At 33.2% G+C, this 14099-nt stretch overlaps 1 protein-coding gene across 1 annotated transcript in view; it reads left to right on the top strand.

Moving 5' to 3' along the window:
• The window catches only part of CTDP1 (CTD phosphatase 1), a 38838-nt gene extending 25162 nt beyond the window's left edge, over window positions 1-13676 (top strand). Inside the window, exons 9-13 of the mRNA XM_026699477.2 lie at window positions 117-258; window positions 2779-3009; window positions 3878-4037; window positions 5271-5443; window positions 12703-13676. Coding sequence (XP_026555262.1) covers window positions 117-258; window positions 2779-3009; window positions 3878-4037; window positions 5271-5443; window positions 12703-12844 — 848 coding nt within the window. The 3' untranslated portion in view covers window positions 12845-13676. The remainder of the gene's footprint in view (window positions 1-116; window positions 259-2778; window positions 3010-3877; window positions 4038-5270; window positions 5444-12702) is intronic.
• Window positions 13677-14099: the final 423 nt, after the last annotated feature.

Raw genomic sequence — 14099 nt, 5'->3', positions numbered from 1 at the left:
ATACATTATTTTAACTGCTAAGTTTAGTAGGACTTGGGTATGTGGAAAGTGTAACCAGAATTGATTTACCACAAACATTTTATTTCCCAAATACTCACATTTGGTTGCTTAAATAGGCACAGAAAAAATCCGGCAAGCTCAGAACTGTAAAAATCTTCATATTGTAAATCCAGATTGGTTATGGTGCTGCTTGGAACGATGGGACAAAGTAGAAGAACAACTGTTTCCTTTGAAGGAGGATTACTTCAAAACACAAAGGTAAAAAGTAATAATTGATTATATAGAGATTCTGTTGTTTATGTGTGACTTGCTTGTGTTTAAAAATTAATGTCCCTCCTTCAGAAAAGGTATTAGAGAAAAATCTCTAAAGCTTCTAAGGGAATGTGAGAATGACCTTGAAGAAAGGAAACAATCAGACGAAAGACGGGAGTCTCCAGTAGAAATTCAAGAAACTTAGAAAAGACTAGTCCAAATGGATAAAGCAGTTAAAACTGGCAGTGGAAATTTTATATTTTCAGATTTGCAAGATTGATGTTAACCCTCCCAGACAGGAAACACGACTAGATGAGCTAAAACTATTTTATTGTAAAGCTACATTAACAGAATCTTGACCTAAATATATGGGGGTTCTTAGAGAAAACAGAGTATCTGGATCCATTTCATTTTGGAATCAAGATAAGTGAAACTACCTTGGGTAGGTGGGTCAGTATGATATGCCAGGAAAGAAGTATAGTTCTTCTGGACATATTTCCTCTCAGCCTTTGATAGCATCCTTCATAGTGCCTTTCTGTAATACCTCTGGAAGTTAGATGTGGGGATATTGTATTGCAGTAGTGCTCCTTCCAGAAATAGCTTCAATTGGTATTGGTATGGAAAAGAATCTAAAGTCCTCATTATAGGGTGCTGCAAAACTCTATACTTTTATTCCTCTTATGTAACCTGTAACATAACAAAGAACAAGTTGTCATAAGAAGAGGCAATGTTGGGGATGTGGACATTCTAAAAGTCATTTATTGCAAGATCGGCTGGACTTGAAGAATAGACCTTACTGAGTTGACTTATGTTCCTCAGCCTTAGAAGGAAGCTTCCCTTCAAGTGAGAGAATGGTTGGGAAATTAAGACAATGAGAGTCAAAGAACTTATGCAGCTTCTGGGAATGGATTGTTTTTAATGGAATTTCAGGCAAATCTGTCTAGAATGGTTACAAATAGTCCTCAATTTAAAACTACAATTGAGTCCAGAATTTGGTCATAATTTCTTGTGGACATGTCAGTTACCACATGACTGGACTTAATTTTATAGTTAGAAAGTTTTAGTTATAACTCTATAACTATAAAATTCTTTTCCTAGAAAGTATATCGTTTATAAAAACTATAATAAAGCTATGGAGTTATAAATAATTTTATATTTCTTTGATGGTCATTAAGCAAGTCACAGTTATTAAATGAATCCAATGGTTGTGAGTCCATCTTATCCAATGGGCTTTTTGCTGAAAAATGGCAAAAACTGTTGCAAAACATGATCACATGACTATGGGATGCTGCGACCTGTTGTAAATGCGAACTGATTGCCAAGTAGCCAAATTACAATCATAACTGTGGGGTAGAACAACAGTTGTAATTTAGAGGAGGGATCTTTTTTTGAATCTATCCTGACTTCAAATGCTCATTAAGCAATTGGTTGTAAGTTGAAAACTACCTATAGTTAATAAATGAAGGATTCACTATTGAGTGGATTGAGAATTATTGCGATTAGGCTAGGCCTACAGGCATCCTATGCATACATCCTATGTATACTAATCTAATAAATAGTGGTGTGAAGGAGAAGGAAGATGAACTTTATAGAAATAAGCAAGAGCTACATATTGATCTAGGGGATCAGGGAACCAGAGCACTGGGTAATATAGCAATAGCATTTAGACCTATATAGTGCCACGTAGCATTTTACAGCCCTCTCTGGGTGGTTTACAATGTAAGCATTATTTGCATGTTGTCCCAGACAATCTGGATCCTCATTTTACCAACAGCAGAAGGATGGGTCAACCTTGAGCCCCATCAGGATCGAATTCCAGGCTGTGGGCAGAGTTTTGCCTGCAATACTGCACTTTAATTACTGCACCACCATTAACTATTCCTAGGGCAGTGCTTAAAGTGCAGTGTTGTTCCAGCAAGCCACTGATCCCACTTAGCTCTTGGAGAGAGGTTCTGTACTTTGATTTTTGCCCAATAAACATTGGTCTTATTCCATATAAATAATAGATTTTGTTTTGATGCATTCTGATTAAAATCCAATAAATTATATTGAACTCTTACAGAAACGACTGTTGTTTTTAGTTATTCTACAAATATCAAAAACTTTGTACAAAATGAGAACGTTTTATGTGCAAATTTCTGTATTGGTTATGGTTGTAGTCGGCCTAATAATATGACAGTAAAAGAAGTAGTGAATACTAGCTGAGTTTCTTTTTTGTATACTTTTTGTCTTTCCTATTTTTGAATAACTTATTTGTTCGATTCAGTATCTTTTCTGAAATTAGCCATACATTATATAAGTGTGTTCTCACAGTTGGTGTTTTAAAAACCTGAGATGGAAGTGAAATAATTACCCATTTTGTTTTTATGTGGCTTTCACATTGGTTCTTATACATATTTATACTCTCGAGACCAATTATTTTATTAAAATGCAGGTGATTTTCTTTTTATATTTTATATATCATTTTCAAAGAAGGAAACAGGAAAAGCCTATTGCTAACAGTGTTTTAAATATTTAATCTAACAGAGAAAACAGTCCTGCCATGTTTCCAGATATCCCTAGTGCTTTCCAGACTGCTCTTTTTCATCCAACTCCCATTCATCCAAAGTGTCAGCCTGGGCCTGAAGTTCGACTTTATGATCCCAATACTGGAAAACTAATTAGGAAAGGATCTCAGAATTCCAACCAGTCTCCGTATATTCAAGCACCAGCTCCACCTCTCACTTTACCAGTCCATGGGGAGCATTCTTTATTCAGGTACATAAATATATGACTTTCCTCTTTTCTATTATATTTAACATGGAAATAAATAATTCATATTATATTTATATATTTTATTTTTTCAAGCAGCACTTTATTAAAAAAAACTGAAAAGCAGTGTAATGCCATTTTTAATATTTAATAAAGTATTTGCAATATCTTTATAAGAATTTCAAATTTCTGTACATCTTGTTTTCAGTTTAAAGTATCCAATTATGACTGTGAATCTGTTACATAGGATAATATAATTTCTTACTCTTTCCTGTAATTGCCAGAAAGGAAATTATAAAAGTTGCGGAGAAATACAGATAAGCATTGTTATATTTTACAGAGTCTGATGAGTATTTGTGACATAATAGATGTTATTTTAAAGGTATGAGAGCTATGGCAACAGTTAATTAAAAACTTTGATGTACTTTGCTAAACTGACTTGTTTTATATTTTTAATTTTAGTAGCAAAACCTCACACTTCTAAACACAATTTCTATTTTAATAATATTACCTTGGAGTATGAATCAGTATCTTCCAAATAAAATTATAAGTACACAAAGCGCTTTTAAAACATACACACACTTTGAAGTTCTTTGTTCTGAATTCTCTTTTTGTTTTTTAAGTTCTTTCAGTGGTGGAAAGCTTCCTAATCTTTTATCTTGATCCTGGCAAGAGGGGAGCTGGGAGGGTATTCTAATTGATACTTCCTTTAGAATTCTTTGAATTATCACAGGAAATTCCAAACTGAGCAACATGATTAATAATACATTTTTCCATTGTACGGATTTTGAAATGCTTCTTTATATCATGCCAAAACTGGCATTTTATTCAGTTCCAATCATAACACATTTAATAAGGACGTCTGAATTTTCAGAGCCGTTCAACCACATCAGCAGCTTTTTGATGAAGAAGAGGTTCCGGCAAGTGAAAATGAGGAGCCTGGCCCATCCAGGAGGAAGCGCCAGCCAAGTATGTCTGAGACTATGCCACTTTATACTCTGTGCAAGGAGGATTTAGAAAGTATGGATAAAGAGGTAAGCTAAAATAATTGTTCATTAAATTTTAAAAAATTATTAATGTATAAACAGGCCATCATTTTGGCTAGGTACTTCCTTTTGGACTTCCTTTTATTAACATGCCCCAGGATGAGAAAATGACAGTTAAGTTCAAAGATAACTTCTTTCGTTTCCATTTATTTAATAGGAGTAATAATATATTTATTGTGTTTCATCCACTTTAATGAGTTACATCATTTTTTTTCATTGTCTTCTTAGCAGAACTTATTCTAAACAATGGTTATTTTGAACTTTAGAGAAGTATCTTTGCTATTGTAAATGAGGGTGTAAAAGACGTATAACAATTACTATTTTGGTAAATGAGAGCTCATGAATATCAATTATTTAATTTTTTAAAAATGAATATTATATGTAGCTGTGCATCAAATATGTGGAACACCAGCTATAATATCTAAATACAAATTTTAGCTTCAATAGATCAATCCTGCATACACATATTTTGTATTTATTCTAAAATTTATATTAGAGTAGTTTTAGGTAAAGTCAAGGCCACAGAATTTTGTAAAGGTATGGATTCTCCAGAACCTTTTAATAAGGTGTAAATAATACACTGTACAGAAAAAAGTTATAAATTAAACAGAAAAATGGTTCATTTCAGGGTTGACATAAAATATGACTCTGTGATGAAATGTGAAAACAACATATAAATGGTAGTGATGCAAATGCTGAGCTGTTTATTACCTTGGACTAATTCAAATGATTCATTCCCTATTTTTGGAAATATAAAGTCCAGCTTTCTGATTCCATAGCCATTAGGAGTACAGAAGATTTTCTTTTAGAATTTTCTTAGTTTCATATCTCAAACTTCATCAAGTGATGTAAAAAAAGTGGACATGATTTTCAAATACACATAGTTCTTTTCTATCCTGTGCTAATAATCTTTGTCCCTTGTGAAGTTTTTGAGATGGTCTCTTCAATTATTGAAAAAAATCACGCATAAACAAGACCATGAGTATTTTTGCTTTGTCTACCTTTGTCATAGAAAAGTTTTCATACTTTTATTTAATTAAAGCTTTAAATGAAAAAAAAAATCATGTAGTGCTTTTCATTGAGATTAAATCAAATCAAACATGCAAATGTCACATTTTGAATATCCAAATTGAAAAGACATCGTTTAAAATGTTATTTAAATTAGTGTTTTCATTTTTTTTCCTGAATTCTTTTTCACTCCCAACTAATATACCTTCACAGGTTGATGATATTTTAGGAGAAGGTAGTGATGACAGTGACAGTGAAAAAAAGAAAACGGAAGAAGAAAAGCAAGAACCTCATAGTACTACAAAAGAGACTCTAAATATAAAAGTGGAAGAAAGACCAGTATCAACATCATCAAGTGAAAGAAGTGTGACAGGCAGTACACCCAGGTATTTATTAACATTCTCAAATGACTCCTACGCTTTGGGTTTTAAACACAGAAAGCAACAAGTTAAATAGTTGCCAGTAGTTCATTAAAGCCATGGCTAAACAAGTAGTCATTGACTTATAACTATTTGTTTAATGATGGTTCAAAGTTACAGTGGTGCCAAAAAACTGGTCCTCACAGGTGTCACAGCATTCCTCATGGTCACAAGATAAAAATTCAGGCATTTGATAACTGGAATGTATCTGTGATACATACACTGTCCTGGAATCACATGATCATTATTTGCGCTTTGCCTAGCGGGCTTTTGACAAGCAAAATCACTGGGAGAAGCCTGGCTTGCTTAACATCCATTGTGGTGATTCATCTAACAATTGCAGCAAAAAAGGTCATAAAATTGGACATGACTCTGTTAATAACTGCCTTGCTTTGCAAAGCAAATTCTTGTCTCAGTTGTGATCGTAGGCACCTCTCTATCCTTCTTAATATATTTTTGAAGGGTAAAGCTATCTGAATTATGAGCATTTCGTTAGGGAATTCCTAAAATATTTTCCTGCTTTCCCATTCTTCTGGAAATCCTGTATCCCTCTAAATGTTTATTACAGAATACCTTATAGAACAACCAAACTTGTTTCATTAATGTTAAGACTAACCATACTTTCATGATATACTTTACTATTATAGTTTAATAATTAATGTTTTCTGATTCCTCATGACCTGATGGACGTTATTAACCATGATCTTGATTGTTTAGCATTTTCTCCAAAGATCAGTTTCTAACTATGTTTCCAAAATATTTAAGACTTAGCTTCCTGATAAGTGTTGCTTTGTTCTCCAGTGAATTATATTTAGTCCAATCATCAGTGTGTTCTCCATCAGGGGTCTCTTTCTGGGAATGTAAATAGAATCATTGGATTGCATAAGTGTCTTCACCACTGAAAGGGATTAGTATTCTTAGCATAAGGCTACAAATTGATGTGCATAATGAGAGATTGAAGTCTGATAAAAACAGAACATTGCCTCATAAAAACATAATGTAAATTTTCCATACAACACAATTGAGGAACAGTTCCTTAAGTACTATTCGTGCTGGCAGCAAGTAATACATTAAAAAGATCTTTGTCAAAAAATGGGTGAAAAAGGAAGATACATAGGGTTATCTATCTCTTCTGTGCCAACCTGCTTTCCTTGAACCTACCACTGGATGTGTGTATCTATCTATTTTTATGTATTATATTTTACTTGCTAACATTTAGAGGCTTCCCAACTCCAGATGATTCAATAATGCATTTTGGAAGGGCTCAACCACCATTCTTCCCCCAGGCCTGAAAGAACAGCCAGATTTTCACTGACTTTCCAAAGGTCATCAGGGAAGAAGGGATGCTGCTGTCTTAGAGGGCAGCTGCTACAACTGTGTACATAAATGTTTTCCAACAGAACAATTTATTAACTTCATCAAATTTGCTATCAGTTCTCTTTTCTTTCTATTGCTTGAAAGTTTTCATAGATCTAAGAAAGTGACAGAACACTGGCTTGTAAATTATACTGATATAATATACTGAGTATCAGGCTTCAGATTCTGAAATGTTTTATCTCTAATAAAAATACTCTTAAATTGCTGTTGTACAACATAAATCCTATATTATATAGCAGGTATATATATATTGTCAAAAGATTAAATGAAAACCTAAAGTGTTGCAGACATTTTACAGAAATCATAGAATCAGATATTTGTTAATAGGTGTGGGGGGGGGGGAGCTGCTGGTCTCCAGAGAAGTGGTCTAAGCTTAGGCAGGGAGCCATACAGGTTAATGATACTTAGCAGAGGTGGTATTCAGGTTTGGACTGGTTCTGGCATACCGGTAGGATAAATTTTGAATAGTTTGGAGAACCGGCAAATGCCACCTCTGGCTGGCCCTGCCCACCCGTCCCCGCCCTTTCCTGTCCTATATTCCCTTGGTTTTTAGCTCAGTTGATTCGCGCAGCAGAGTGGATTGCTGTGCGTCAGCTGAGCTAAAAAAACAGCTCGCCGCACTAGCGCTGACACAGAGGGTGATTTTTGAGTGCTGCATGTGCGTGCAAAGCGTGCTATCAAGTAAGAAGATAGAACCGGTAGGAAAAAAGGTGGAATCCCTGTTACTCAGTAACAATAAAACTATAAATGGTCAAAATTCTGGGGCTATACTTCTAAATTTATTATGCAAACTGATGATTTTATGAATCCATCAAGTTACACATACTACATATTATATTACTAAAGCAACATGAACCTAGACTGATAAAAGTAAAGATAAAGATAAAAATTGTCCTATATGATGATGACTATTTCTCATATTCTGTCTCATCCCAGATCTTTAAATATTATACCAGTACATATTTTTTCAAAGTATTGCTGATAACTAACTGGTGGCTAACATTGAATTTTAGTGTGTACTTCTGTTTAATAGTGTTTCTGTCTTGATGTTTCTCAACTCCTTCTATTTTTTGATAATTTTTTTTTAAAAAATTAAACAGAAAGATAAAGCTAATACATACTAATATAAAGTAACACAATAAAAAGAAAGAAATCATAATGGAAAAAAAGCTAAAAGAGCAATAAAGGAAGGAAAAGAAAAATAGAAAAGAAAAAATACAAAGTGGTTTCTGATCTGCTTTACAGCAATTTTAAGTACAATTATAAATTTACACATATAAATAAAACTCTTTAATTATTTGATTCCAACAACTATCTTCTTTCATAAGTTCATTTTTTCTTTTAATGTGAAAAGTCCATAAGGAGTTTCTAATCAGCAATAAAATAAACATAGTATTTTCTCTGTCAAAGGAGACAATTTAGCCATCTCAGCAACCTACATCATCTTCACCAAATATTCCTTTATTTATTAGTACATGTGATAATCTCGCTGCTGTTATATACAATAACAGAATTTATGATCCCCCCCCCACCTGTATATCTATCAATTGCAAAAGAAAAACCATTATTTCTAGCTGTGTCTTCTTTAGAAAAAGTGGTCGTCACCACCTCTTCCATGATAATTTGTCTAAGTTGCCACTATTTCTTGCAAAACCTGACCTTGAAGAGGTATCAAACTCTATTCATCAGAGACAAACATGACAGCTTGTTTAGAAGCAGAGAGATCAATGAATTATCATGAGATAATACCAGGTAAAGCCCTGTAGATAGCAGGAATAGATACAAATTTGCCAAGTACAAAACTAATTTTATATTCACTTTCAGAGAATATTTCAGTAAAAGCAATTCTAGGAGTTCCATAAAGATAGACGAAGACTTTTTTTTTCAGGAGTTGCTTGTATTATATGAAAAACACAATACAAATTATCTGAAGTATATTCAATGAAAGAATTTCAATCAATTGCCAGCTTGTGTTTCACTCCAGTGTACTATCTAATTGGCACAGCTGTTATTTGGATTAATTATATTTCCAGAAACTATAAAGTGATAGAAGATGCCAGTAGGCATGTATTAAGATAATCCTGGATGTTGACAGAAAATGTGCTATTATGAGGAGCTTGCAGAAAACCTTATATAAAATATTCTCAGAAGTCAGCAGTGCTAGAGCTCTTATTGCTATTTAGGAAACCAGATCAGAATCAGTTTTTAATTTATATTTAGATTAACACTTAATTCACAATAATTAAAAATCAAATTTAAATCAGTAGAGACAGATAAGTGAAATTTAAAAATAATTAATTTCCAAAACGTATATTTCAAAGCGGCTATTCTTTACCTTAAAACCATGGCATTAAAAATCTGGCTATATTCAGGGATTTTAGGAACTGCTGCCTTAAAAGATATTTAAAAGTCATTTTATTGAGCACTTTGGATTATGACTAAGAAATATACAGAACTTCCTTTAACTGCCATGTCAAGGTATTTTTACTGTCAACATTATATATGAGCTTAGTAGCAATGTATAGTATTTCCATGGCTCCACCATCCTCTTTGCTTTTCTTTGCTGTGACTAAAACTGAGGTGGTGTTTTACACTGAATGTATTCTTCCTTTTTTAAAAAAAAAAAAAAAAGGAATATAGACATGTGAAAAAGTATACCCTATGCAAAGTTTTTTTCTTTTTATAAACATATGTGGGTAAATCAATATGTTATCTTTATTAATATAAAGATGATGCAATTCAATAAAAAGCTATGGACGTGTAATCATTTACTTAAACTATGCCATTTCCTTTTCTGGAAAATTGAAGTTCACCCTTGCTTCACCTGGGGTTGCCCCTTTGGCATCTCATTGTTATGCATAAGGTCCACTTCTGATTGATCCTCAATCTCATGACCATTGGTCTCATCCTGAACCACCCTACGGTACCAGGAAGAATTCATTATAGATTCTGTGATGGCCAAGACTGAGGCCCTGATGTAGCAAAGCAGCCCCAAACTATAACATTTTCACCTCTGTGCTTTACAGATAGTATCGTTTGTCCTAATGAAATGCTGTCCTTGGTTTTCACCAAACAGAACTTCTGGTACTCTGGCCCAATAATGCCTCATCTGTACAGAGCACATCGTTCCAGAAATTCTTTGGCTAGGTGTTCTTGAACAAACTTGAATCTTGCTCTGGTTTAAAGGGAAATTTTTCCAGGCAGCCAAGGATTTCCCCTGGCACATTTCCAATGTATATCTATTTTATGCAGCTTATTTCTAATGGTAGACTCATGCTCTTCTGGATAGTGGAATGATTGATATCCAATCTTTTGGAATCCCTTTCCAAAATCATAGACATCTATAACCTTCTTTCTGAAAGCTTCACAGCTCTTTTGATCTAAGAATGGTGGTACCAGACATTTCCACAGCAAGAGTAAATCAAACTAAATGTTCAAGGTTTCAATCAGACAGGTTCCTTCTACCTAGAGCTTCTCTAATGAAGCAAACATTTACATCTGGTGCAATGTATTCTAAGTTGGAGTATTGAGAGTGGTGAAAAATATTGAAGTTTCTACTTAATTAAAATTAAGTTTATACTTAATTTTTCTACACACAACTTTCACATTTTTTCATTCAAATTGCCCAATGGACTAAAAAATGAAAATGGTGCATCATGTTCATTATATTCCCATTTATCAATATTATTAAAATAAATATTAAATTGAATTGAAAAAGTACAAGGTTTCACTGACTGATTGCCCATTTAGCAGTTCAAAGTTATGACAGTGCTGAAAAAATAAGATACCCACACTTAATGAGATTTGCAGTGTCCCACAATCATGTGATCACCATTACAATCAGTTTTCATTGTTCTGTGCCTGACCTATTGTTTTTCCCATCCTTGCAGAGTGGAGAGATTGGAGAGGAAAAATTACAGGAGAATAAGCACCACTATTCCTCATTGTGTCCCTACATACCCTCTTGTAATCCCTTCGTCACCAATGTTCATATTCATTATAATTCAATGTAATTGGATTGTAATTGTAATCCAAACCGGTTCCAATTGTGGTCAGTAAATGAGGATTTTCTGTAAAAATACTTGTTCACATATGTTTATTTGTAAAATTTATTGGCCACCTATCTTACTCCAGGGTAACTCTGGATGGTTTACAATCTTAAAAAGAGAAAAACTATACAAAATCTAAAAGACATAAATAAAAGACATCTAAATCTGTATTACATAGTAAATACAATTAGGATACATCATTTTACTTCATTATTGTTGCATTCATATTCCACCTTTTCAGCGTTCAAGGTGAAATTCATCGGAATTTCCCCTTGTTTTATCCTGATAGCAATAAAATCTGTGATGAATTGGGCCATGGTTTCAAATACCTCGTGGTAGTTGACTAGGGCCTTGAACCTCAGCTTTCAAGCCCAGCATCTTAAACTAATCTGCATATACATATTTGTAAATACGCAGAAATACAATGTATGTGTCTTGATACAGATTATACATTCATATAGATATGATTTAGTCAGATGTTTTTGTTGAAAAACATAATGGAAAAATTCTTAGAACAGTAAACTTAAGAGTTTGATAATGCCTCTTTCTGATCCTGTGACCATGGATTTTTAGCAGAAGTATTCCAGGTGAAATGCATTTGTGATAATATGTCAAATTCTAATTGTTCTCTTTGAGGAGAAGATTAATAAGGATTTTTATCTGGTATGCACACCCGAGCCATCTAAAATTACTGTCCTTACCCAAACTATTATTTTTCTTATTAAAGTATTTTCAGGTGAATCTTGGAGGTGAGGGAGAGAGGGGAGGGAGGTGAATGTTCCAAAACAGGGATCCAAGTATTCAGGAAATTTTAGTGCATTTTTACTTTCTTACACATTCTAACTATTGACCTTGTCTTAAAATATAAATCATATTTTGGAGACAATTTCATCAGAATTAATTCTGTGTAATATTGAAATCAATGTCAAGTGCTTGATGTTATAAAGCATAGAAAGCTTTTATACTTGTGTGGAAAAAAAATTCTGATTTTAAAATGAGCATAAATAGTTTATACTGTAGCAAGAAGCTTTATGCCACAGAAGTGGTTTATTTGCTTGACTGTTTTTTGATTCTTGGAACCCTGATAAAGAGGTAAACCTCTTGTGATTAAAAAAAATTGGCTGCATTCAGCTGAAGTTGTTTTTCTTTCTTTTTTTGACTTAGTTTCTCACAGAATCCTGTCAAATTCTCAGAAAACCCAAATGTTCTGTAGAACGTAGTTCGAAAAACTAGGATACAATCAGCAAAATGTTGAACAGATCAAAAACAAATACAGATACTTGCTCATACAATCATTCTGCGATGGAGATGAGAAGTTTCTATATATGATAAATAAAATAACTACTTTGAAGATCTGTTATTTCCCTAATGAATTTTAAAATACCATTCAGGTTTCAAGGTACACAAACTTTCATAATTAAACAGCATTGGTTTCTATTGAATATTTTTGAACATTTTTCAGCTCATCTCACATCAAACTACCCTATTGCTCCTAAAGCATCTCTTAAGTGGGAAGTTTCCTTCTGCAAAAGGGAGAAACTGAGAGCATTCTTGGAGGCACTTTCTCTTCTCAGCACTTTAATCTTCGTAAGCAATGCAGGGAAAACTCTATATTAGACATTATCATTTTACCTACTTCTTGTTTGGGATTTCAGGAGAAGATCTTATATTCAGCATTCATAGGCCAATTGCTGCAGTAACAGAATCTCTAATAGCACTGGACTTAGCTTAGTTGATCAAAATTCTTATAGCTATTAGTTGGGTTTTAATTACAATTATTATCTGTGTCCGTACCTGCAGGGGTCACAAGCGAAAGCTAGCTGACGATGATGTTGCCAGTGAATCAAGTAAAGGATCGAGCAATGAAGATGAGGAGGGTAGCAGCTCAGAGGCTGATGAAATGGCGGCAGCATTAGAAGCCGAACTGAATGATTTTATGTAACTGAATTTATGCGGAAGTGAGCTTGTTATTTGAGCTTTTTGCAACCACTCAAGATTTGAATGGATGGGTATTTCCCATCACCTCCAAAAAAGGTGTATATTTTGCAAATCGCACAGGAGGTGTAATGCATTATTTTGCAAGGTCTGAAATAGATGTTTTTAAGATACTTATTAAAAGAATGTATACTTTTTTTAAAATGAAAAGTATTAAAGAGGGATTCAGTGTGATATGCCAAAGACATAAGTTCTGTAAAACCTCCTTATACAATGGTGCAAAATTTTGAACTGAAAGTTTTTTTTTTTAATTGTCATGACAGCTTTGGGAACCAAGCTTCAAAAGGAAAGATCTGAGGAATGTATTGCATGATTAAGCTAAACGGATAGATGAGATGATTTCCTTCATTGTGAAATGTTAAGGAATAAAAAAGGTTTTTTTTTTTTTACAGGAACATTTTATATTTGTATAGGAACTGAGAAAGGCTGTATGCAAGCTTTATGAATTCTGCACTTCATGTACCCACCGCTTGCTTCTAAGAGAAATGTAATAATTGACTTTCACGTTTTGTTACTTTATGGATTAGTTGTATTCTTTAAGATTCCATTTAAAATTTAACCTCTATAATTGCAGTTTAAACACGGGCTATTCTGTGTATTACTGTACTGCCATTTAAAAAATCTTTTATTTTCTGCTGTATTTGAAGGGAATGGCTGCAGGCTAATTCTAGATAGTATTTTATTTCTTTGACAGAAGAGATGTAAAGTTTTTTGTACATTCTATTTCATATTTGATCTACAAAACAGATTCTTTTCATTTAATAAAAGACATTTTATAAGCTGTGGTTTCAAGTCATGAATTGAAATGTTAATTTCCTAAGATGTATCTTTTCCAAGATTAGATATAATGAATTCTTAATTTTATTTTAAATGAAAGCATGTATGGTAGAATTTTTCTCACTCTTGCTATCTAATCTATTGAGCTAGATTATCTAATTGAACTGACTAGGAATGCTTATAAATCAGTCATACAGTTCTTAATGTGTTTGAATAGATGCTTTATTTTGAGTCATTACTTTTAAAAAAAAAACACTTGTTGAGAGGAGGGTTTTAAATTTAAAAAAAACTAAAACATCAACATTAAATATCTTTCAATAATACAATTAAGAATTAATAATTTAAGTGTGCTTTCATACAAGTAGATTTACCTAAATGGAATGTTTGTCTATAATCCACAATCTTGCATCCTCCAGATAAATTTC

This window comes from Pseudonaja textilis, chromosome 3 (genome assembly GCF_049901715.1).
Source record: "Pseudonaja textilis isolate UNSWEBS1 chromosome 3, rPseTex1.2, whole genome shotgun sequence".
Classification (NCBI taxonomy): domain Eukaryota; kingdom Metazoa; phylum Chordata; class Lepidosauria; order Squamata; family Elapidae; genus Pseudonaja; species Pseudonaja textilis.
Note: the sequence above shows the minus strand (reverse complement) of the source record. Positions and strands in the feature narration are given on the sequence as shown.